General features: G+C 36.7%; 1 protein-coding gene across 1 annotated transcript; it reads left to right on the top strand.

Annotated features, from left to right (window-relative positions):
• On the top strand, window positions 1-25844 carry LOC140043376 (GRB10-interacting GYF protein 2-like). Its single transcript, XM_072087878.1, has 23 exons — window positions 1-89; window positions 1491-1773; window positions 2153-2258; window positions 2367-2475; window positions 4775-4980; window positions 5090-5328; window positions 5519-6013; window positions 6452-6766; window positions 13965-14101; window positions 14252-14565; window positions 14900-15111; window positions 15611-15699; window positions 15848-16013; window positions 16129-16256; window positions 16353-16491; window positions 16652-16789; window positions 16901-16980; window positions 18859-18967; window positions 20090-20271; window positions 20483-20591; window positions 22588-22684; window positions 22905-23047; window positions 23587-25844. The coding sequence occupies exons 2-23, from the start codon at window positions 1501-1503 to the stop codon at window positions 23779-23781; spliced, it is 3981 nt and encodes a 1326-aa protein (XP_071943979.1). The 5' UTR covers window positions 1-89; window positions 1491-1500; the 3' UTR covers window positions 23782-25844.
• Window positions 25845-26529: the final 685 nt, after the last annotated feature.

Here is a 26529-nt window from a genome sequence, read left to right on the forward strand (position 1 = left end):
TATTGAATTCTGCGAAGTGTCTTTCGTCCTGGAAATCCCGAGGCATTTTAACATAATTTTATCATAATTTCGGTCAAATTTCACTAAATGTGAGTATTATAGGATATTTAAGATATTAATTTTGGCAAATATGAATACCGTCAGTCATAAATAGACGGGCTTAGTTGTATGACAGTGACAAGACCAGCTTCGTCGTGTCGCTGGTGCACGTCGTGGTCTGTCTGGCATACATGACCAAATCAGGGGACGTTCTCAAAATGTAGGCCTATGTCGATGTTGGACGGTAAAGTTATAGATATTTTCACATCATCCTCATATATTACAGATTTTACCGTTTAGAGCTTATGTCTAGGAAATATGGGCCTGGTAGTTAGCTATGTTTTTACTGGATTATTTACAATTTAATTACAATTTACATGGATAAAGTATGAACTATTTATTATATTAATTGAATTCAATAATAAAACCCCAACCAATCCACATTTGTTAGCCTAGCCTAGGCCTAGCCTACACTCGCTTAATAGGCTAGTACGGGGTACTGCCTAATCATACACTGCTTCAATGGCAATCAACCAGGCATACTAGCAGCAGTATTTTTGGTGGCTCCTCTCCCTACCACTCTACTACTAGGCTAGGCCTAGGCTCTACAGTAAATAACTAGACCCAAACATCGTTATTAGGCCTGGCGAGGTCTATAATAACCTAGTTAGTATTAGTTAGTATTAAATATACACTCGGTGACAGATGAAATAAGTTGCATGGGGTCACCATAATCAACTCCTGTAGGACGCTAAATTGATCATATTGTGCCATCTTGTCAACATTATCAAATTTAAGTCTTAAGTCGGTTTTACCCACTATGATCTTTATGCACTTGTCAATTGTATGACCCACTATACGACCCCCGGGAGAGGTGCATCATGGGTGCGTCATTTACAAATAATTACTGACGCAGGGGTGCGTCAAAAAACCTAGATGGTACGTCACATCAATGAACAAGGTGTGTCAATGTCCGTCACTTTACCACCCACAATATCATAAACAACATGGTAATAGTGCGTCAAAATGGGTGCGTTATGGTCACCTAAAGGTAAGTCACATTTTTTACGCACGGGTGCGTCATGGTATTCAATGGTATGACGCACATCGAACAAATGACGCACCTCTCCCGGGGGTCGTATAGTGGGTCATACAATTGACAAGTGCATTACTCGCATTGCCTGGAGGTAAATTTGGGGATAAGTATGTTCTTTTGAACAGCAGCAACTGATATGATCAAAAGCATAGCTATCGACACTCTGTACAAAATGAAGTTGATTTTATCACTACCAAATGTGAAACATATATACTGTAAGCCAGAGCTTATACTAACTATCAATTAATTTAAAGTGTTCCTTTTTAAGTAAAATATGCACCGTAAAAACAAAAGTTATTTTTCACCAAGAATTAAAATTTGCATTTAAATTTAACTAAAATGTATTTATTTTCAGTAATAGTATCATGTCAGAGACATTAAACTTCGGTCCACAGTGGCTACGGGCTTTGTCTGGTGGTGGCAGTGGTGGTACCACAACCAGTAGTGTGACGTCACCCCCACCGTCGCCAGGAATAACTCAGTTTAAACTAGCGGAGTTCCGCTATGGTCGTGAAGAGATGTTAGCTCTATTTAAGAAATCCAACCAACCTCCGTCAGGGCTAGAAGAATTCTTGTCCATTTGTCGGAAGGATAGTGCCTTGCCTATGGCTTTGACTTCATTATCTGAAGAGGAGCAGGTTTGTTATTATTACAACAGTTTTTATTATTGTTAAATTCCATTTTGGACTCTATGCAACAATTTATGAAGAAATAATAATAAAAGCCAGAACAGCAATAAAAAAAGAAAAATAAACATGTGACTATTTGATTTACAGTGAAATAAGATTTTTTATTGCACAATTAGTGCCACAGCACTTGATATGCAAATACTAATTTAATAAATTTAACAATAATATTAGTAAAGTGAAAATATTTATTCTGTGTAGTCTCCTTGAAACTGGATTCTTTTAAAATAATGATAATCTTAAATTCAAATTTTTTGGAAAACAACCCAGAAGGGTGTTTTATTTTTTCAAGAATGAATTCAACAACTTTGTTTTAATCATCTTTTGACAGCATGCTCTTTCACAGTGTGTGAATTCCACGTTGGTGCTACGCTTAACAGGGCGAGGAACAGGGGGTACGGGTACAAGGGGAAGAGGTGGCACGACAAGAGGAAGGGGTAAGTTTTACAGGGAGGAACAATCGATGACTAGGAAGAAGGAAGTTAAATTTATAACATCCTGGTTATTGAGCTTACAACTACGGAATCTTATTTCTTTGTTTTTAGGTAGAGGAAGGGGAGAGTTTATGAGGAGTAGCTATGATGAAGAGGGTGGTGGAGGAGGAGGTGGAGCATTTTCACGTAATTTCAATAGGACTCAAAGTTGGGATGAAAGGTATGTTTTGCTGTTAATTAATTTATTGAAAACAAACCATGTTTAACTATGTTTACTGATTGTATTAATATCAGCACATCTAATGACATTTTGTCTATTCATCTTTGCACCATTTAAAATGAAGGCATTTATTGTAAGCTGTGCAATGCTGAGAAGGAGTACAATGATGTAACATACTGTACTTAGCTAACCCTCAGTGTGTGGAACTAACAGGAATTAGTTTGTTCTGAATTATTATGTACTAATAGGGTTAGGGTTAGGAGAAGGAGTACAATGATGTAACATACTGTACTTAGCTAACCCTCAGTGTGTGGAACTAACAGGAATTAGTTTGTTCTGAATTATTATGTACTAATAGGGTGTATTTATTATTACCATAATTTACTTAATATTCAAGTCTACCAATAAGGTTCTTTCGTACTTTCTCACTGTTACTGTCTGGTACTGTATGTTACTGTCTGGTACTGTATGTTACTGTATGTTATTGTCTGGTACTGTCTGTTACTGTCTGGTACTGTCTGTTACTGTATGTCTAGGCTCGCACTGGCCGATCGCCAAGTCGCCATGGGCGAAAACGTTTCTAGATTGGCGAAAAATAAAACGGCTACTTTAGCCATTTTGGCGATGACATATGATAAAATAGATAATTCAATAATCATTTTGGCGAAAGCATAAAGTCCAACTAAAAGGTCCATTTGTCGATCTCCAAGCATTTATTTTGTTCGTTATCACGTTGTTTACTTCAAGCTCCATTTTTCGTCAACTTGTTTCGGTGTACCAGGCGTCTCTTTGTTATTTCGAAGATGGAGATAGCAGAGGTAGACTGCACAGAGAGACAGACTTTACACGACACATGGATGATGAAGTCTACCCAAACTATCACGTGTTGTGCGCTGCACAAACGATCGACTACGTAGCCGACGGTCGGCTAATTACCGGGATTGTCTATATTTCGATAGGGGTGTACTTTTCAGATTAAAAAGAAACATTACTGTATAGTATCTTCGATGAATGACGTCTTAATCTTATCGAAATGAAAAATGTATGCGTTATGCATTTTAGAGTCTTCCAATTTAATGTAGTTTCATATTTTACCCTTAATAAACTTCGCTCGTGCGTCAGTGTAAACAAAACAACATGTGGGAAATGGTAGAGTCTAACGGGGATTTAGCTAAACACACACGTGCATCTGAGCGGGGCCGGCCGCCGGCTTCTGTGTTGTTGTGTAAATAAATAATAATCGGGATAGATTTCTCGCCCTGACAGAAACGCTTCGGCGCAGCCTTGACGTACGTGTACTCTGTGCTTTGGCCTATATTATCTTACGTTTAACAACGATACAAGTGTTCGTTTGCTAGGAATTTTCCTCAATATTTTTAGCATACGATAGACCGTTGCGTTGTTGTACATAATTTTGTAGGCCTAGGCCGGTGGTTCTGCACTTTCGCACCTCTTGAGCATACCCAATTTAAAAACATTAACCCGCTGCGCGGCGGTGATTCTGAGTGATTCTAGGACACGATTTTCGCCTGGTACGCCATGGAAGCCGTAATCATACAGTGATTTAGGCATGGTTCTTTATCTCAATGCCTTACAAAAATCTTCAGGGAACAGTGTATAGACTTGTTGACATAGATAAATTGACTAAAATGTTTTTACCACTATATTTCAAAAATTTTAAATTTTGGCTATAAACCGATTCATTTGGCTAAATAAAAAAATTTGACTTTAGCCATTTTGACTATAGATAAACTGATTTGACTAAAAAAAATATTTTGACTTTCGCCAAATGGCTAAACAAAATGAAATGTTAGTGCTACCCCAGTAGTATGTTACTGTATGTTACTGTCTGGTACTGTATGTTCTTTTGGAGTAAAATATAAAATATCTTGCAATTCTTAAGAAAAATGAGCTGATCTGATTGGTGGATGTAAATCTCTCCTGGGCATTACACAGACAGCCTGGATGAAGTTTGTGAGGAAGGAAGTTGAATTGACAATTATAATTGCTATTTCTCTATCCAATTCCTACTGTAAAATTGAATATTATATTCATTGATGGATATTATTATAAAAACGCTCTTTACAGAATATTTAAATTTGTAAAGAAAACCGATTTCCAAAGTATGTATACTTAACTGACAATAAAGCAAGCTAAGATATAGTAACAGTGTTTCAACGCTAATGATAGTACAGTAGTATTCAATAAAAGAAGGTGATCTTGATTTTCTGTTCTAATTTTTTTTTTTTTTGGTCAATACAGTATTCAATTTAGCAGATTTATTTTGGGTTAATTTCAGTCGTGATTCAAGGTTTCGTAATTTTGAAGAGTCCGGTCCACCGTCGCCTAGGAAGCATTTTGATCGTAGTATTAGTGAGAATTGGCGTTCGCGTAGTGAGAGGGGATCAACTAGAGAGAATGGGGAAGAGGATGGAGGTTGGAGACAAGCCCCCTCAAGGACATCTCGTTCAACTCGTGATGACGACAATTGGAGGTCGGGGGGAGGTAAGACGTTTGTGATTTTAAGATTTGATTGATATATTCAGTTAAAAGAATAAAAAAGAATTTTTAAAATGTCCAGTTATTGTGATAAATGTACGGGTTTGTTTATTAGGAGGACCAAGAACAAGTTGGCGGCATCCACGAGAACGTAATGCATCGTTTAATGAGTATGACGAAGAACAAGAACGAGACAGGGGTGAGCGCCCAGAAAGGAGGTACAGTTCACGTAATCGACGAGACAGTTTTGAGGATGCTGCGGAAGATTTGCCAGAATGGGCGATGGATGACGCATTTGAAGGGGACGCAATGATTAGTTCTTTTGATTCCTCTGGAGCCTTTTTCTCAATGAAGGCAAGTACATTATATTTATAGAGTTATTACCATGTATGATATGGTATTAAAACTCAAGTTTGATACCAGCCCATTTGAGATTTGGTTTTTATGTCCCTTTTATTTTTATCCTATTGTGATGAATCAATTTGAATTTATAAAGTGAAAAATCCTTGTGTAGTAACATGATTTGGAAATTGATTTTTTGCAGAAAGAGGAGAAAGATGAAAATAAAAAAGAAAATAAAAGCGAAGATGATTCCAAGTCTGATACAAAGACCACTGATAGTAATAAAGAACAAAATGCCTTGAAAGTAATTCATAAAAAAGACAAAGAAACTAAGACTGCTAATAGTGCCAAAGTAGATAAAAACTCATCAAAAACTAGTATTTCAAATATTGATTCAACCAAAGATACCAAATCTGAAACGAAGGAAGACGTTAGTAGAAAGACTCCTGGTGAGTTGTTGTTGGCAGAAATTACAAGTAAAAAACCTTTAACAAAAAGAATAGAAGAAGAACAACATCAAACACTAGAGAGTGTGGAAAAGGGCCTATTAGCTATAACAGAGAGTGAACCACCTGATTGCAAACAAGCGGAGGAAATGAAAGATGAGAAAGTAAAGGAAGAACAGGTGGAAGAAGAGGATCCATTAGCAAGGATAGAGAAAGAAGCAGCAGAGGACATTGTCAAGATGACTGAAGAAGTAGGATATTTTATATCAATCTTTTTATAATAAATTTTTTCAGTTTCTTTCTCTTATATGCAGTAAAATATCCTGGATTTGTAAAACATTTAATGTTGTGAAACCCCTAAGTGCTGTACAAGACACATGGAGGAAAAAAAAAAGAAGCTAAACCTTAACCAAAGTATGAGGATACGCCCTCATTGCTTACCTCGAGTCGGTCTAAAATTAAATTCATTTTGTCTCGGTCATCTCCGACTTGCCCGCCTCCTACCCTAAAAAAAAGTATATGCAGTATTTTCATTTCATTTTAATAATTGTTTTCATTGTCATTTGGAAACAAATTGATGACTTGTCTATTTGTGTAATGATACTAATGTTGTATGTATATGTTCTAATTATTTTACTAAATATATATTGTGTTTTGTAATATTAACTAATGATTAATTATTGTGATAGGACGATGATGACAAACTGTTACGAACCCTTACTGGTAAACTTCATTATCAACAACAGCAGCAGCAGCAAGCTGCAAGCAAAGTTGCAGCTGCAACTGCAGACATTCCTCGTATGTGGTACTACAAAGATCCTCAAGGTGCTGTACAAGGCCCATTCAGTGCTGGGGAGATGGCAGATTGGTTTGGGGCTGGCTATTTTACTATGACACTTCTTGTTAAACGCAGCTTTGATGATGTCTTCCTTCCTTTAGGTGAATTAATTAAACAATGGGGACGAGTCCCATTTATACAGGGTCCAGAACCAATGCCAACAAAGGTAATAATATGTAAAATATATATGATACAATGGGGACGAGTCCCATTTATACAGGGCCCAGAACCAATGCCAACAAAGGTAATAATATATAAAATATATATGATACAATGGGGACGAGTCCCATTTATACAGGGTCCAGAACCAATGCCAACAAAGGTAATAATATGTAAAATATATATGATACAATGGGGACGAGTCCCATTTATACAGGGCCCAGAACCAATGCCAACAAAGGTAATAATATGTAACATATATATGATACAATGGGGACGAGTCCCATTTATACAGGGCCCAGAACCAATGCCAACAAAGGTAATAATATGTAACATATATATGATACAATGGGGACGAGTCCCATTTATACAGGGCCCAGAACCAATGCCAACAAAGGTAATAATATGTAACATATATATGATACAATGGGGACGAGTCCCATTTATACAGGGCCCAGAACCAATGCCAACAAAGGTAATAATATATAAAATATATATGATACAATGGGGACGAGTCCCATTTATACAGGGTCCAGAACCAATGCCAACAAAGGTAATAATATGTAAAATATATATGATACAATGGGGACGAGTCCCATTTATACAGGGCCCAGAACCAATGCCAACAAAGGTAATAATATGTAACATATATATGATACAATGGGGACGAGTCCCATTTATACAGGGCCCAGAACCAATGCCAACAAAGGTAATAATATGTAAAATATATATGATACAATGGGGACGAGTCCCATTTATACAGGGTCCAGAACCAATGCCAACAAAGGTAATAATATGTAAAATATATATGATACAATGGGGACGAGTCCCATTTATACAGGGCCCAGAACCAATGCCAACAAAGGTAATAATATGTAACATATATATGATACAATGGGGACGAGTCCCATTTATACAGGGCCCAGAACCAATGCCAACAAAGGTAATAATATGTAAAATATATATGATACAATGGGGACGAGTCCCATTTATACAGGGCCCAGAACCAATGCCAACAAAGGTAATAATATGTAACATATATATGATACAATGGGGACGAGTCCCATTTATACAGGGCCCAGAACCAATGCCAACAAAGGTAATAATATGTAAAATATATATGATACAATGGGGACGAGTCCCATTTATACAGGGCCCAGAACCAATGCCAACAAAGGTAATAATATGTAAAATATATATGATACAATGGGGACGAGTCCCATTTATACAGGGCCCAGAACCAATGCCAACAAAGGTAATAATATATAAAATATATATGATACAATGGGGACGAGTCCCATTTATACAGGGTCCAGAACCAATGCCAACAAAGGTAATAATATGTAAAATATATATGATACAATGGGGACGAGTCCCATTTATACAGGGCCCAGAACCAATGCCAACAAAGGTAATAATATGTAAAATATATATGATACAATGGGGACGAGTCCCATTTATACAGGGCCCAGAACCAATGCCAACAAAGGTAATAATATGTAAAATATATATGATACAATGGGGACGAGTCCCATTTATACAGGGCCCAGAACCAATGCCAACAAAGGTAATAATATATAAAATATATATGATACAATGGGGACGAGTCCCATTTATACAGGGTCCAGAACCAATGCCAACAAAGGTAATAATATGTAAAATATATATGATACAATGGGGACGAGTCCCATTTATACAGGGCCCAGAACCAATGCCAACAAAGGTAATAATATGTAAAATATATATGATACAATGGGGACGAGTCCCATTTATACAGGGTCCAGAACCAATGCCAACAAAGGTAATAATATGTAACATATATATGATACAATGGGGACGAGTCCCATTTATACAGGGCCCAGAACCAATGCCAACAAAGGTAATAATATGTAAAATATATATGATACAATGGGGACGAGTCCCATTTATACAGGGCCCAGAACCAATGCCAACAAAGGTAATAATATGTAACATATATATGATACAATGGGGACGAGTCCCATTTATACAGGGCCCAGAACCAATGCCAACAAAGGTAATAATATGTAAAATATATATGATACAATGGGGACGAGTCCCATTTATACAGGGTCCAGAACCAATGCCAACAAAGGTAATAATATGTAAAATATATATGATACAATGGGGACGAGTCCCATTTATACAGGGCCCAGAACCAATGCCAACAAAGGTAATAATATGTAAAATATATATGATACAATGGGGACGAGTCCCATTTATACAGGGTCCAGAACCAATGCCAACAAAGGTAATAATATGTAAAATATATATGATACAATGGGGACGAGTCCCATTTATACAGGGTCCAGAACCAATGCCAACAAAGGTAATATGTAAAATATATATGATACAATGGGGACGAGTCCCATTTATACAGGGCCCAGAACCAATGCCAACAAAGGTAATAATATGTAAAATATATATGATACAATGGGGACGAGTCCCATTTATACAGGGTCCAGAACCAATGCCAACAAAGGTAATAATATGTAAAATATATATGATACAATGGGGACGAGTCCCATTTATACAGGGTCCAGAACCAATGCCAACAAAGGTAATAATATGTAAAATATATATGATACAATGGGGACGAGTCCCATTTATACAGGGTCCAGAACCAATGCCAACAAAGGTAATAATATGTAAAATATATATGATACAATGGGGACGAGTCCCATTTATACAGGGCCCAGAACCAATGCCAACAAAGGTAATAATATGTAAAATATATATGATACAATGGGGACGAGTCCCATTTATACAGGGCCCAGAACCAATGCCAACAAAGGTAATAATATGTAACATATATATGATACAATGGGGACGAGTCCCATTTATACAGGGTCCAGAACCAATGCCAACAAAGGTAATAATATGTAAAATATATATGATACAATGGGGACGAGTCCCATTTATACAGGGTCCAGAACCAATGCCAACAAAGGTAATAATATGTAAAATATATATGATACAATGGGGACGAGTCCCATTTATACAGGGCCCAGAACCAATGCCAACAAAGGTAATAATATGTAAAATATATATGATACAATGGGGACGAGTCCCATTTATACAGGGTCCAGAACCAATGCCAACAAAGGTAATAATATGTAAAATATATATGATACAATGGGGACGAGTCCCATTTATACAGGGTCCAGAACCAATGCCAACAAAGGTAATAATATGTAAAATATATATGATACAATGGGGACGAGTCCCATTTATACAGGGTCCAGAACCAATGCCAACAAAGGTAATAATATGTAAAATATATATGATACAATGGGGACGAGTCCCATTTATACAGGGTCCAGAACCAATGCCAACAAAGGTAATAATATGTAAAATATATATGATACAATGGGGACGAGTCCCATTTATACAGGGCCCAGAACCAATGCCAACAAAGGTAATAATATGTAAAATATATATGATACAATGGGGACGAGTCCCATTTATACAGGGCCCAGAACCAATGCCAACAAAGGTAATAATATGTAAAATATATATGATACAATGGGGACGAGTCCCATTTATACAGGGTCCAGAACCAATGCCAACAAAGGTAATAATATGTAAAATATATATGATACAATGGGGACGAGTCCCATTTATACAGGGTCCAGAACCAATGCCAACAAAGGTAATAATATGTAAAATATATATGATACAATGGGGACGAGTCCCATTTATACAGGGCCCAGAACCAATGCCAACAAAGGTAATAATATGTAAAATATATATGATACAATGGGGACGAGTCCCATTTATACAGGGCCCAGAACCAATGCCAACAAAGGTAATAATATGTAAAATATATATGATACAATGGGGACGAGTCCCATTTATACAGGGCCCAGAACCAATGCCAACAAAGGTAATAATATGTAAAATATATATGATACAATGGGGACGAGTCCCATTTATACAGGGTCCAGAACCAATGCCAACAAAGGTAATAATATGTAAAATATATATGATACAATGGGGACGAGTCCCATTTATACAGGGTCCAGAACCAATGCCAACAAAGGTAATAATATGTAAAATATATATGATACAATGGGGACGAGTCCCATTTATACAGGGTCCAGAACCAATGCCAACAAAGGTAATAATATGTAAAATATATATGATACAATGGGGACGAGTCCCATTTATACAGGGCCCAGAACCAATGCCAACAAAGGTAATAATATGTAAAATATATATGATACAATGGGGACGAGTCCCATTTATACAGGGTCCAGAACCAATGCCAACAAAGGTAATAATATGTAAAATATATATGATACAATGGGGACGAGTCCCATTTATACAGGGCCCAGAACCAATGCCAACAAAGGTAATAATATGTAAAATATATATGATACAATGGGGACGAGTCCCATTTATACAGGGTCCAGAACCAATGCCAACAAAGGTAATAATATGTAAAATATATATGATACAATGGGGACGAGTCCCATTTATACAGGGCCCAGAACCAATGCCAACAAAGGTAATAATATGTAAAATATATATGATACAATGGGGACGAGTCCCATTTATACAGGGTCCAGAACCAATGCCAACAAAGGTAATAATATGTAAAATATATATGATACAATGGGGACGAGTCCCATTTATACAGGGTCCAGAACCAATGCCAACAAAGGTAATAATATGTAAAATATATATGATACAATGGGGACGAGTCCCATTTATACAGGGCCCAGAACCAATGCCAACAAAGGTAATAATATGTAAAATATATATGATACAATGGGGACGAGTCCCATTTATACAGGGCCCAGAACCAATGCCAACAAAGGTAATAATATGTAAAATATATATGATACAATGGGGACGAGTCCCATTTATACAGGGCCCAGAACCAATGCCAACAAAGGTAATAATATGTAAAATATATATGATACAATGGGGACGAGTCCCATTTATACAGGGTCCAGAACCAATGCCAACAAAGGTAATAATATGTAAAATATATATGATACAATGGGGACGAGTCCCATTTATACAGGGTCCAGAACCAATGCCAACAAAGGTAATAATATGTAAAATATATATGATACAATGGGGACGAGTCCCATTTATACAGGGTCCAGAACCAATGCCAACAAAGGTAATAATATGTAAAATATATATGATACAATGGGGACGAGTCCCATTTATACAGGGCCCAGAACCAATGCCAACAAAGGTAATAATATGTAAAATATATATGATACAATGGGGACGAGTCCCATTTATACAGGGTCCAGAACCAATGCCAACAAAGGTAATAATATGTAAAATATATATGATACAATGGGGACGAGTCCCATTTATACAGGGCCCAGAACCAATGCCAACAAAGGTAATAATATGTAAAATATATATGATACAATGGGGACGAGTCCCATTTATACAGGGTCCAGAACCAATGCCAACAAAGGTAATAATATGTAAAATATATATGATACAATGGGGACGAGTCCCATTTATACAGGGTCCAGAACCAATGCCAACAAAGGTAATAATATGTAAAATATATATGATACAATGGGGACGAGTCCCATTTATACAGGGCCCAGAACCAATGCCAACAAAGGTAATAATATGTAAAATATATATGATACAATGGGGACGAGTCCCATTTATACAGGGCCCAGAACCAATGCCAACAAAGGTAATAATATGTAAAATATATATGATACAATGGGGACGAGTCCCATTTATACAGGGTCCAGAACCAATGCCAACAAAGGTAATAATATGTAAAATATATATGATACAATGGGGACGAGTCCCATTTATACAGGGTCCAGAACCAATGCCAACAAAGGTAATAATATGTAAAATATATATGATACAATGGGGACGAGTCCCATTTATACAGGGTCCAGAACCAATGCCAACAAAGGTAATAATATGTAAAATATATATGATACAATGGGGACGAGTCCCATTTATACAGGGTCCAGAACCAATGCCAACAAAGGTAATAATATGTAAAATATATATGATACAATGGGGACGAGTCCCATTTATACAGGGCCCAGAACCAATGCCAACAAAGGTAATAATATGTAAAATATATATGATACAATGGGGACGAGTCCCATTTATACAGGGTCCAGAACCAATGCCAACAAAGGTAATAATATGTAAAATATATATGATACAATGGGGACGAGTCCCATTTATACAGGGCCCAGAACCAATGCCAACAAAGGTAATAATATGTAAAATATATATGATACAATGGGGACGAGTCCCATTTATACAGGGTCCAGAACCAATGCCAACAAAGGTAATAATATGTAAAATATATATGATACAATGGGGACGAGTCCCATTTATACAGGGTCCAGAACCAATGCCAACAAAGGTAATAATATGTAAAATATATATGATACAATGGGGACGAGTCCCATTTATACAGGGCCCAGAACCAATGCCAACAAAGGTAATAATATGTAAAATATATATGATACAATGGGGACGAGTCCCATTTATACAGGGTCCAGAACCAATGCCAACAAAGGTAATAATATGTAAAATATATATGATACAATGGGGACGAGTCCCATTTATACAGGGCCCAGAACCAATGCCAACAAAGGTAATAATATGTAAAATATATATGATACAATGGGGACGAGTCCCATTTATACAGGGTCCAGAACCAATGCCAACAAAGGTAATAATATGTAAAATATATATGATACAATGGGGACGAGTCCCATTTATACAGGGTCCAGAACCAATGCCAACAAAGGTAATAATATGTAAAATATATATGATACAATGGGGACGAGTCCCATTTATACAGGGCCCAGAACCAATGCCAACAAAGGTAATAATATGTAAAATATATATGATACAATGGGGACGAGTCCCATTTATACAGGGTCCAGAACCAATGCCAACAAAGGTAATAATATGTAAAATATATATGATACAATGGGGACGAGTCCCATTTATACAGGGTCCAGAACCAATGCCAACAAAGGTAATAATATGTAAAATATATATGATACAATGGGGACGAGTCCCATTTATACAGGGCCCAGAACCAATGCCAACAAAGGTAATAATATGTAAAATATATATGATGATCAGTTATATTATACTATTAAGCAGTTTTCAGAAAGTATATATTTTGATGTTTGAATTCAATGTCATCATTTCAGGTTCCGGCTAGTCCACAAGTAAAGATGCCTTCTAGAAAAGAACTAACTCCTGAACAACAACTCGTACTACAACAACAATTGCTGCAACAACAGATGATGCAGCTCATGGCTCATCAGCAACAACAAATTCTAATGAGGTCAGTCTTTAGATCATTAATTAGTCTAAGGTCATTGGTTAGTCTAGGTTTATCATATGTTTTCAGACCATTTGCTGTGTACCATTGCACTTATAGAATACGTAGATATAAAATACAATTAAATTTGTTCATTTACTTTTTGTGTCACAGATCTTTTCAAATTCAACAACAGTTTGCACAGAAGGGTCAAATCCTGACCCCACAACAACAACAATTTCTCTTGCAACAACTGCTGTCTAAGATGCGGCAACATCAATATGTACTTCAGAAACAACAACAAGCACAGCAACACCCTGGCCAACAACCTCCTCCCCAATTACAGCGTCAAATCAGTGGAGCTGGTAGAGACCGCGCACTAACGCCTGAAGAATTAGCAAAAGGTATGAAGAAAGGTGATGAAGATGGTCCTATTATATCTGTATGGGGAAGTAGCCCCGGTGAAGAAGTCAAGAAAAGAAGAGAAGGTAAGTGATTTCAGTAAAAGTTTTTAGTAAAAAAAAAGTGTTTAATCCTATAAAGCAATCAATGAAAAAACCAAACTGAATTACTAATCCACTTGTTTTAGGTAGAATTGAATTTGGTTCAATTTTGTCAATTCTAGGTCCAAGTGACAGCCAGGCTTGATTTCTGTTATCATAGACAGACAGGTTTGAACATTTGTTAGTTAGGTACAGATCTGGAGAAAAACTTGACATAATGCATAATTTACATGTCGTTGCCAATCGAAAGTTAAGTTTTAAATATTTCTAGTATAACAATGAAAATATAAGTTTACAAAAATAATGCTGTATGTTTAAGATTATGAAATTGGTGTTTGGCAACCAGAGGGTGGAGCTTGTCAAGTCGGACGTCCTGGTTTTGGTAATGATAACTGGGAGGTTGGTGTATGGGATCCATCGGTTGGAGATCCAAACTTTGCTCTTAAGAAACAGATGATGAATGCAGCAGAAGGCTGGGATATTGGAGTCTGGGATCCGTCCAAACCACAGGAAAAAATATTAACTGAAGAAGTAAGAGAAATCTACAGTTTAGTATTTACAGAATGCTTTGCACATTGCAGCCCAATGCAGTGATAAATGACATGGACTGTAATGGACCAGAACACTGGTGTAACCTATACTCTTTCCAAAAGATAAATGACATGGACTGTAATGGACCAGAACACTGGTGTAACCTATACTCTTTCCAAAAGATAAATGACATGGACTGTAATGGACCAGAACACTGGTGTAACCTATACTCTTTCCAAAAGATAAATGACATGGACTGTAATGGACCAGAACACTGGTGTAACCTATACTCTTTCCAAAAGATAAATGACATGGACTGTAATGGACCAGAACACTGGTGTAACCTATACTCTTTCCAAAAGATGTACTGGGTTCTTTAAAGTGAACACAAATTAGATGTTGAAAAAGTCCTTGTTCTACCACCAGAACAAAATGTGCCTTGGACCTATGCCAATATTATGGCTGTGTTTTACAGTGCTCCTTTTTTGGTGTTTTTTAGGCTTTTAATGAAAGAATAAGAAAACTTTACTTTGAAACTCAAGCTGCAGAAAGAATGCAAGCCTTAGCTAGGCAACAGGGTGATATCAAGTAAGTAATCAACAGTCGCATGCCTCTAGCATGTTGTTTTCGCACTTATTTTGTAAGCCTTTGATTCGTGATAGATTTACATAAATTGTATGTGTTGGAGTATGTATTCTTTTTTATTCAACTAATGTGCTTACTGTTGCTTTAAAAGATTAAAAGAAGAACTTAAACGAAAAGAGGAGGAACTTAAAAAGCAACAAGAAGAACTGCAAAGAAGAGAGGATGAAATAAGGAGACAGGAGGAACAGAGAATTGAAGAAATGAGAAGACGTGAGGATGAAGAAAAAAGGCGGATAGAACAAAGACAACAACAAATTGTAAGTATTGTGTATTTCATGTAACATCACCACTAAATACAAATCAGCTTTCCCGCATAATTAATTTACTATACTGCTATTTAATTTGACTTTTATTTGATCATTTAATATACAGAGACAAGAAGAATTATTACGACAAAAAGAAGAAGCGAATCGACGAGTTGCTGAAGAAGAAAGAAAAAGGAAAGAACAAGAGATGTTGAGGCAACAGGAGAAAGATATGCAACAAAATGAGATGAAAAAGTAAGAGCAAAAAAGTTACTTAATTTGATCTCAATAGTTACTAGTTATAAGGAATTATTGTATTGGTTACTAAGATCTACTCTTTGACATTCACAGGAATGAAATGATGAATCAAGAATTATTGCAAAGGCAACAAGAGCAAGTACTGAGGAGGTTGCAGCAGCAGCAGCAACGACAGCAGCAACAGCAGCAACAACAACAGCAGCAGCAGCAACAACAGTCAGATCCAGTGAAAGTAAGCAGACTCGTACTTTAAACCCATTACAGAATTATTATCCATATATACACACAAGAAGCATAGTTTATAATAAATTAGCATAACAATTCTGGGTTTTTACAATATTGATGTAATTGAAATGTACTAGTGGTGAAACATGTGATTATTTTGTACACAGTTACCATCTACTGCTATGTGGGGCCAAGTGACCACCAGTGTACCAACAACTAGCAATAACAGTAGTTCACAAACAAGCCCAAGCTTATCTCAAATACAGAACCTACAGGCACAGCAGGAGGAGCGTGATAGACATGAGGTATACTTTTTCTTTTCTTATTTTTAATAATTTAATTCAGAATTCTAATGTAGTTTCAATAGATATTTGTATTAATTAAGTATTAACTAATCTTGTTTTTTTTTTATATAGAAACAACGACGAATGCAAGCTCAGTTACAAGAACAGCAGCAGCAGAACAGAGCAGGAGGATGGGCTGCTAAAGTGTCAAGGTAAATATTACAATGCGAGATTCGAAGTTGCTGTAGAAAGAGCATTTTCTATGTTGGGCTGCTGAGTCGAAGCTGCTTAATATGTAGAAAGAGCATTTTCTATGTTGGGCTGCTGAGTCGAAGCTGCTTAATATGTAGAAAGAGCATTTTCTATGTTGGGCTGCTGAGTCGAAGCTGCTTAATATGTAGAAAGAGCATTTTCTATGTGGGGCTGCTGAGTCGAAGCTGCTTAATATGTAGAAAGAGCATTTTCTATGTTGGGCTGCTGAGTCGAAGCTGCTTAATATGTAGAAAGAGCATTTTCTATGTGGGGCTGCTGAGTCGAAGCTGCTTAATATGTAGAAAGAGCATTTTCTATGTGGGGCTGCTGAGTCGAAGCTGCTTAATATGTAGAAAGAGCCTTTTCTATGTGGGGCTGCTGAGTCGAAGCTGCTTAATATGTAGAAAGAGCATTTTCTATGTGGGGCTGCTGAGTCGAAGCTGCTTAATATGTAGAAAGAGCATTTTCTATGTGGGGCTGCTGAGTCGAAGCTGCTTAATATGTAGAAAGAGCATTTTCTATGTGGGGCTGCTGAGTCGAAGCTGCTTAATATGTAGAAAGAGCATTTTCTATGTTGGGCTGCTGAGTCGAAGCTGCTTAATATGTAGAAAGAGCATTTTCTATGTTGGGCTGCTGAGTCGAAGCTGCTTAATATGTAGAAAGAGCATTTTCTATGTGGGGCTGCTGAGTCGAAGCTGCTTAATATGTAGAAAGAGCATTTTCTATGTTGGGCTGCTGAGTCGAAGCTGCTTAATATGTAGAAAGAGCATTTTCTATGTGGGGCTGCTGAGTCGAAGCTGCTTAATATGTAGAAAGAGCATTTTCTATGTGGGGCTGCTGAGTCGAAGCTGCTTAATATGTAGAAAGAGCCTTTTCTATGTGGGGCTGCTGAGTCGAAGCTGCTTAATATGTAGAAAGAGCATTTTCTATGTGGGGCTGCTGAGTCGAAGCTGCTTAATATGTAGAAAGAGCATTTTCTATGTTGGGCTGCTGAGTCGAAGCTGCTTAATATGTAGAAAGAGCATTTTCTATGTTGGGCTGCTGAGTCGAAGCTGCTTAATATGTAGAAAGAGCATTTTCTATGTTGGGCTGCTGAGTCGAAGCTGCTTAATATGTAGAAAGAGCATTTTCTATGTGGGGCTGCTGAGTCGAAGCTGCTTAATATGTAGAAAGAGCATTTTCTATGTGGGGCTGCTGAGTCGAAGCTGCTTAATATGTAGAAAGAGCATTTTCTATGTGGGGCTGCTGAGTCGAAGCTGCTTAATATGTAGAAAGAGCATTTTCTATGTTGGGCTGCTGAGTCGAAGCTGCTTAATATGTAGAAAGAGCATTTTCTATGTGGGGCTGCTGAGTCGAAGCTGCTTAATATGTAGAAAGAGCCTTTTCTATGTGGGGCTGCTGAGTCGAAGCTGCTTAATATGTAGAAAGAGCCTTTTCTATGTGGGGCTGCTGAGTCGAAGCTGCTTAATATGTAGAAAGAGCATTTTCTATGTGGGGCTGCTGAGTCAAAGCTGCTTAATATGTAGAAAGAGCATTTTCTATGTTGGGCTGCTGAGTCGAAGCTGCTTAATATGTAGAAAGAGCATTTTCTATGTTGGGCTGCTGAGTCGAAGCTGCTTAATATGTAGAAAGAGCATTTTCTATGTTGGGCTGCTGAGTCGAAGCTGCTTAATATGTAGAAAGAGCATTTTCTATGTTGGGCTGCTGAGTCGAAGCTGCTTAATATGTAGAAAGAGCATTTTCTATGTTGGGCTACTGAAGTGTCAATAGAACCATTACTACAATTAATAGAATACTTCATTATCCGTTTTTCCTCATATTTGATTTAAATCAAACAGTAATGTGAATGGCAAAGGAAGTACAAAATCTTTACGTGAGATTCAAGAGGAACAGTCAAGACAGCAGAAGCACAAGACTACTGACCCTTCTCAATCAAAATCACAACCAGTGAGTATGATACACTAATACAATCAAACATAGTATACTCTATACTTCTCTAACAAAACATTTCAATCTTCCAACCATTGATTTGGAACAGCATTTTTAGGTTGTTTGTGCTTAGGCAAATTGTCCTATCATGGTCATACCACTTACAGTGTGGCAAGAAACATATCCAATTCTTTCCATTCTTGCACAGAGTCTGCCATTGACATCAGCAGCAGTGTGGAGAGGCAATACACAAAACACATTGAGTTGGGGGTCTGGGTCTAGTGATCATACACTACTAACATGTGATGTTTAACCTTTAAACTCTTTCCATTCTTACACAGAGTCTGCCATTGACATCAGCAGCTGTATGGAGAGGCAATACACAAAACACATTGAGTTGGGGGTCTGGGTCTAGTGATCATACACTACTAACATGTGATGTTTAACCTTTAAACTCTTTCCATTCTTACACAGAGTCTGCCATTGACATCAGCAGCTGTATGGAGAGGCAATACACAAAACACATTGAGTTGGGGGTCTGGGTCTAGTGATCATACACTACTAACATGTGATGTTTAACCTTTAAACTCTTTCCATTCTTACACAGAGTCTGCCATTGACATCAGCAGCAGTGTGGAGAGGCAATACACAAAACACATTGAGTTGGGGGTCTGGGTCTAGTGATCATACACTACTAACATGTGATGTTTAACCTTTAAACTCTTTCCATTCTTGCACAGAGTCTGCCATTGACATCAGCAGCTGTGTGGAGAGGCAATACACAAAACACATTGAGTTGGGAATCTGGGTCTAGTGATCATACACTACTAACATGTGATGTTTAACATTTAAACTCTTTCCATTCTTACACAGAGTCTGCCATTGACATCAGCAGCTGTATGGAGAGGCAATACACAAAACACATTGAGTTGGGGGTCTGGGTCTAGTGATCATACACTACTAACATGTGATGTTTAACATTTAAACTCTTTCCATTCTTACACAGAGTCTGCCATTGACATCAGCAGCTGTATGGAGAGGCAATACACAAAACACATTGAGTTGGGGGTCTGGGTCTAGTGATCATACCCCTACTAACATGTGATGTTTAACCTTTAAACTCTTTCCATTCTTACACAGAGTCTGCCATTGACATCAGCAGCAGTGTGGAGAGGCAATACACAAAACACATTGAGTTGGGGGTCTGGGTCTAGTGATAACAGCAATAATGTATGGGGATCATCATCTAATAGCAGCAATTCAGGAGGCTTCTGGGATGAATGTGCACGAGAGAGCCCTGTCATTCAAAAGCCTAAAGCAAGGTAACTATATTTATTCACAATACACAATATCTACAATAGAAATAGCATAGCTCAACTGGAGATTAATAAAATGATTACAAAAGCCTATAGCAAGGTAAATGTATGTATTCACAATACCTGTATACAATATATCTTAGCTAGAAATAATAGCATAGCAGTCATACTAGAAGGTGGTTTGCATCTGATCTTTAACTTGCTTCTACCTTTGTAGTGACAGTCATTTTCCAACATTAAGGGCAACTGCACCAAATCCAAATGTAGCACAGCAGCAACAGCAACACACACAATCTAACTCAAAATCAAGGACGGCCAAGGAAGAGGTAATACCATTATTCTACATTTCAATGATAAAATGATGATGATGCTAATATTAATAACCTGCATATATTGAGCTGCAGCGGTGGCGCCAGGATCTTTCCGACGTGGGGGGCTAAATTCCCCGACGGGGGCTGGGGAAAGGGGGCCCTCTGTGGGGGTCCAGAGGGCGAGGCCACCAGAAGCAACGCGTTATAGCGTAATTTGATGCCGTTTTAATCAGATTTAGGGTAGGCCTATAGCCAACTTTTTCCATTTTGTATGGTACATAAATAAAATATATGAATAGTATCATAAAACATACGCGAACGTAAAACCTACCCACGGGCCAAGAGGTATATCGTTTTAATCGCAGAGGCGTAGGCAGGTTGCTGTCTGGGGGTGCGAAAATTGTAAATGCGCGAGACTAACACCCATGGGCTAATCTGTAAGAACATTTTGAAAAAATAGAGCCTGCTAGGTCCCCGGAAATTGCAATTATACATTGATATAAAATGAAATTACAAGTCTATCTGAGAACCAGCCCACCGAGGTTGGGATGGAGCAGTTAAACAAAATAGAGTTGTTAGGTCCCCGGATATTGGATTATAGTATTTCGAAAAAAAGAAAAAAAATATATAAGTCTCCAGGACCAGTACTACCATTAGGGTTGAGCTGCTCAGAAAATTATGAAAAATAGACCTGCTAGGTACCTGGAAATTGCACTTATATAGGCCCTTATTGATAAATGAAACAAAATTATAAGTCTATACAGAACCAGCCCGCCATGGATGGTTGGGTGGAGCTAAGAAAATTGTCAAAAATAGAGCAGCTAGGTCCCTGCAAAACATTGAAATATGAAACGAAATTATAGGTCCAGCCCACCATGGTTGAGGTGTAAGAACATTTTGAAAAATAGAGTTGCTAGGTCTCGGAAATTTAACTTATTATACTTCGAAGCATAAAACAAAATATATACCGGTACGTCTCCAGAACCAGCCCTACCATGGATATAAAATAAAAATAAAATAAAATTGAAAAAATAGAGTTCTAGGTTCCCAGACAATGCACTGACTATATTGTACATCGAAATATGAAACGAAATGTATAAGTATCCATGACCAGCTCTATAATTGGGGACGGTTGAGCTAAGACAATTTTGAAACTAGAGCTTCAGGTCTTCAAAAATTACACTTATACTTTAAAAAAATTTAGGCCTAGAGGCCTAAAAAAGTGACCCTTTTTACCTTTTATTTGGAGGGGAATGCGTCCGCAAGCGTAGACCATTTTCCGTCTGGGAAATCAGTTTATTTCCCAGATGTGAATCTGGAACTTCGATGTACGATAAGCAGTTCATGACGTACAGGACATTGGAATAACTTAGCTTTAATAAGATGTTGGCTAAACGAAAATGGCATGTTTTTTGTTTAGTAATGTAGGCGAGCCTACAGTGAAACGTCTATTTTAGGTACCCCACAGTACAGAGGGTTAATCGTAAATTAAAAAATTGAACATACGAACAATAAAATAGATCGCGAACATAATTCGTACCCTTTTCTGTATACATAGTACACAACGTAACGCGTCTGTAAACTTCCCCTGGAAAGTAACTACAGTACACATTCTGGTCCGTGGATGGAACATGATATCACGCGTAAACCGCAATGGGCCGGGGCCCAATGTTAAACGATTCGTACAAAGGGACACCGCCAGACATTAGATTAGATTGCTGGCAATAATGCATGCATATAAAGTGCAATAGCCCTCAGACGTACTTAATGGAACGTTGCGGTTTTCTAGAAGCTGAAGCTACGAAGTGAACACGAATGATTTTTACTGTATATTATATTCACTGACGAAAAGTACTGGCGTTCCCCGACGGGGGAGGCTAGGCTCCCCGACGAGGGTGCTACAGCCCCCCACCCCCCGCTGGCGCCACCACTGTTGAGCTGTATATTATTATTATAGTAATATTATTATTATTATACTTATTTATGGATACTATTTTGTTTGTTCTTACAGGAGAATGTGAAGAGGCTTTTCCAAAGTAATATTGTCAGTGATGAGTTCACTGCATGGTGTGAGATGAGTTTACGTGGCATGTCTGCTTCTGTTGATAGTAAGTCACTTCTTCACTCTTTAATTTCTTATTTCAGTTTTACCAGTGATGCTTGTTTTTGGAATTCTGTCCCTCGACAAATTACTAAATCAACATCTATTGCTATTTTTAAAAAGAACTTAAAATGCATCTTTTTAACATCTAATACAAGCATATAAAGTTTGATAGTGTAGACTGAGCGTTAAATTGATAACTTTTGAATACTTGTTTTTTATTTTAGTACCAACTTTCATAACATTCTTGCAAGATGTAGACTCTCCATATGAGCTTCATGACTATGTTAAAATGTATCTTGGTGAATCTCGTGAAACAGCAGAGTTTGCCCGTCAGTTCTTAGAACGCCGTCAGAAAATGAGACAAATGGTAAGTCCACGTCCATGTTAAAATGTATCTTGGTGAATCTCGTGAAACAGCAGAGTTCGCCTGTCAGTTCTTAGAACGCCGTCACAAAATGAGACAAATGGTAAGTCCACGTCTATGTTAAAATTTATCTTGGTGAATCTCGTGAAACAGCAGAGTTTGCCCGTCAGTTCTTAGAACGCCGTCAGAAAATGAGACAAATGGTAAGTCCACGTCTATGTTAAAATTTATCTTGGTGAATCTCGTGAAACAGCAGAGTTTGCCCGTCAGTTCTTAGAACGCCGTCAGAAAATGAGACAAATGGTAAGTCCACGTCTATGTTAAAATTTATCTTGGTGAATCTCGTGAAACAGCAGAGTTCGCCCGTCAGTTCTTAGAACGCCGTCAGAAAATGAGACAAATGGTAAGTCCACGTCCAAGTCTGTTTTTACTATGATGTGGGAAAATGAGAAAACGTTTTGTTGTGCATTTTTTACCAAATTTTTGTTCAGATTTCCATATAAGGATATATTTATAAATTAAGAATTTACTTTTTTATTTAGGAAAATCCTTGGATGGTTCAAGGAAAGTCTTCTCAGATTACTTCTTATGGAGACTGGGAATCGGATTCGATGAGAAAGTCTGTCGGAGGAAAGAAAAAGAAACGTTTCCAGACTTTAGACCCTAGCATCCTGGGCTTCAGCGTAAATCCTGCTGATAGGATAAACATGGGTGAAATCCAAACCGTTGACGATTGAAGGTGACATCAGAATATTTGTTATTAATGGCTGCTGCGTTCAAATATAAGTATACTCTTTTTCAAATGCAGGAAAATTTGTTGTGATTGTATCTGCAATAAAATTAAGAAAATGTGACAGAACTGAAAAGTGACGTACATGCATGAATTGCGTGCGCCTGAAGTCCGCGCATGGTTGTCCGGCCGTAAGTGTCTGCCAGAGACTGTGGTACTTTACTGCAGTTGCAATAAAATGGTTTAGTTGTGGTAAAAACCATACTGTAAGGTGGTGTTGTTATTTTACCATTATGGTGAAGCCATACATACTAGACGTGATCCTATTGACATACTTCATCTAGTGAAGTCTGATACTAAAGTCAGAATTCCATTAGTGTAATTTCTTTATTTTACCATGGTTCCAGAATTATTATATAGTAGGTTTAAAAGTTTCAGACTTGGTTGTTATTTGCTAAGAACTATTCCATTAAAATTAAATAAGTTTAATTTTCAAATATTTTATTGAAATAATCATGCTTTTTAAAGTTTTTATTTAGTTATTTTAAATTGAAATCACTGTTTTTGTAAACAGAAAAACATTTTTGGTATCTGCGAGAAAAAAAACATTGCTTTTCCTGTACAAAATTCAATTTGATTATATCATTCCAATAGCCATAACTAGAGTAGGTTATCCTACTTTAAATTAACCTAATACCATGCCATTTCAATACAGCTGTAGATAAATTACTATTGATAGGACAGTATAGAAATTTCAAACAATATTGGCTCTGTAGATTAACTATAACATTTAGACATGCTTTTAAGATCTAGTTTTTCTTCCAGAGTGTGTGTAAATGACCAAAAGACTAGAATTCAACCAAATTGTTGTTTCCCCGGCCTAGAAAAGATTCTTAAATGTTTTCCAAACTCAATAGTAGTTTTTCTTTACCACAGAAAAAATCTGAAAAATCACAAGACACATTAAATATCATGAAAGATCACATAAGGCACTCTATTAGTAGATATTTTTTAATTACTTTTTTTTTTTGTGTGGTTGTTCCAATTATTCTACTGCTAGTGTTCTGTAGTACATATCTTCTGTCTACCATTAACTTATAGATAAAAATGTTCACACTTATGAGTCTATATTCAGATCTGGTGACTACATATTATTCATGTGTAATGCTAGAACCATTCACACTGTTGTAGTAGTAATATTCATTGGCTAATTATGTGTCTGCATGGAGGAGATAACTCCCTCTTTCATTGTATATATCCGTAAGGATACTTACAAATAGTTGTACTATTCGAGAATTTATCAAGCATTATCGGGTTCCTCTTATTTATTCTGTATGTGATATAACAAGGTTGAACTGTGAACCTAGCTCTTTGAATTATCTAGTGTATTGCTCAATCCTTTGTTTTGTTTACTCTTTTATCATTATTCTACCAATTTTGTGGTGTAAGTGATGTTAAATGCAAATAAATTGCAATTTCTTGAATGTGTGTGAGCCATGCTCTAATGTGCCAGTGTGTATCTTGTTTGTATGACCCTTGACCCTCAGTTAATCTATGCAACGTTTACAAGGTGCTTGATGATAACCTTTCAATTACTCTGTTCTTTTGGCAAATGTTTTGCTGTAATTGGGTTTTTTTTATTTATCAAGGTATTTTAAGATCATTAATTACCCTCAACAGTACATGAAACATAGTGTCGTCATTTAAACCGGTTACATGAACCCCATATTTAGTGCAACTTGGTTCATACTTAGTGCAACTTGGTTCATACTTAGTGCAACTTGGTTTATATTTAGTGCAACTTGGTTCATACTTAGTGCAACTTGGTTCATACTTAGTGCAACTTGGTTCATACTTAGTGCAACTTGGTTCATACTTAGTGCAACTTGGTTCATACTTAGTGCAACTTAATTCATGATTGCAAACTATAGAATATTAATTATAATTACAAAAAAAATGTAAATTATTGAAAAAAAACAGTATTGTGTATTGGAAATATTGACCAATCAGCACAAAGCAGTTTAAACAATCTACAGACAACTCTTTTATTGAATAAAGATTATACTTGAATCATTGCCGTTGTTGTTGTTTATTTTTACACTCTTTGTAATCTGGATTTATTTATGTTCTAACTACTACAAATTATTAGAAGTATTAGACTAAAGGGAAAGACTAAGGATGAAGTTAGATAGTATTATTACAGTATTAATATTAATAATAATAATTATTATAAACTAAGAATAATATTGTATGTAATCACTACAAATAAACTTCCGAAATAAGACATCAAACTTGCAAATAACGTTGACGACATTCAGGACGCAGTATAATATTCAAATTATCATGTTCTCAGAAGTTCCAATACAAAATACTATGTGTAATAATGTTATTATTGTTGATCAACGAAATTATTTGTTTGTCGTTTGTTCATATTGGTATGCCATCGGATGGCATTTTTTAATTATTCATTTAAAATATTTTTAAAATACTGATTTTTCTGATGTGATTCTTACAAATTGGTGAAGCTGTTTGCTAATAAACTCAAATATTTTCAATCTTCTGTAAGTAATTGTTAAAACGGTATTGAACTTGATTCAATTTTTTCTGGATTTGATTATAATCAGAAATATCATTCGTTTATTACAATTAAGCTTGTTTTATTATATTATTTCTTTGCTTTGTAATACCAAATGTAGATTTGATTAATATGACCTTGCATCTTATACTGTAATAACTTTCAATACTATGCAACAGT

This window comes from Antedon mediterranea, chromosome 3, assembly GCF_964355755.1.
Source record: "Antedon mediterranea chromosome 3, ecAntMedi1.1, whole genome shotgun sequence".
Lineage (NCBI taxonomy): Eukaryota > Metazoa > Echinodermata > Crinoidea > Comatulida > Antedonidae > Antedon > Antedon mediterranea.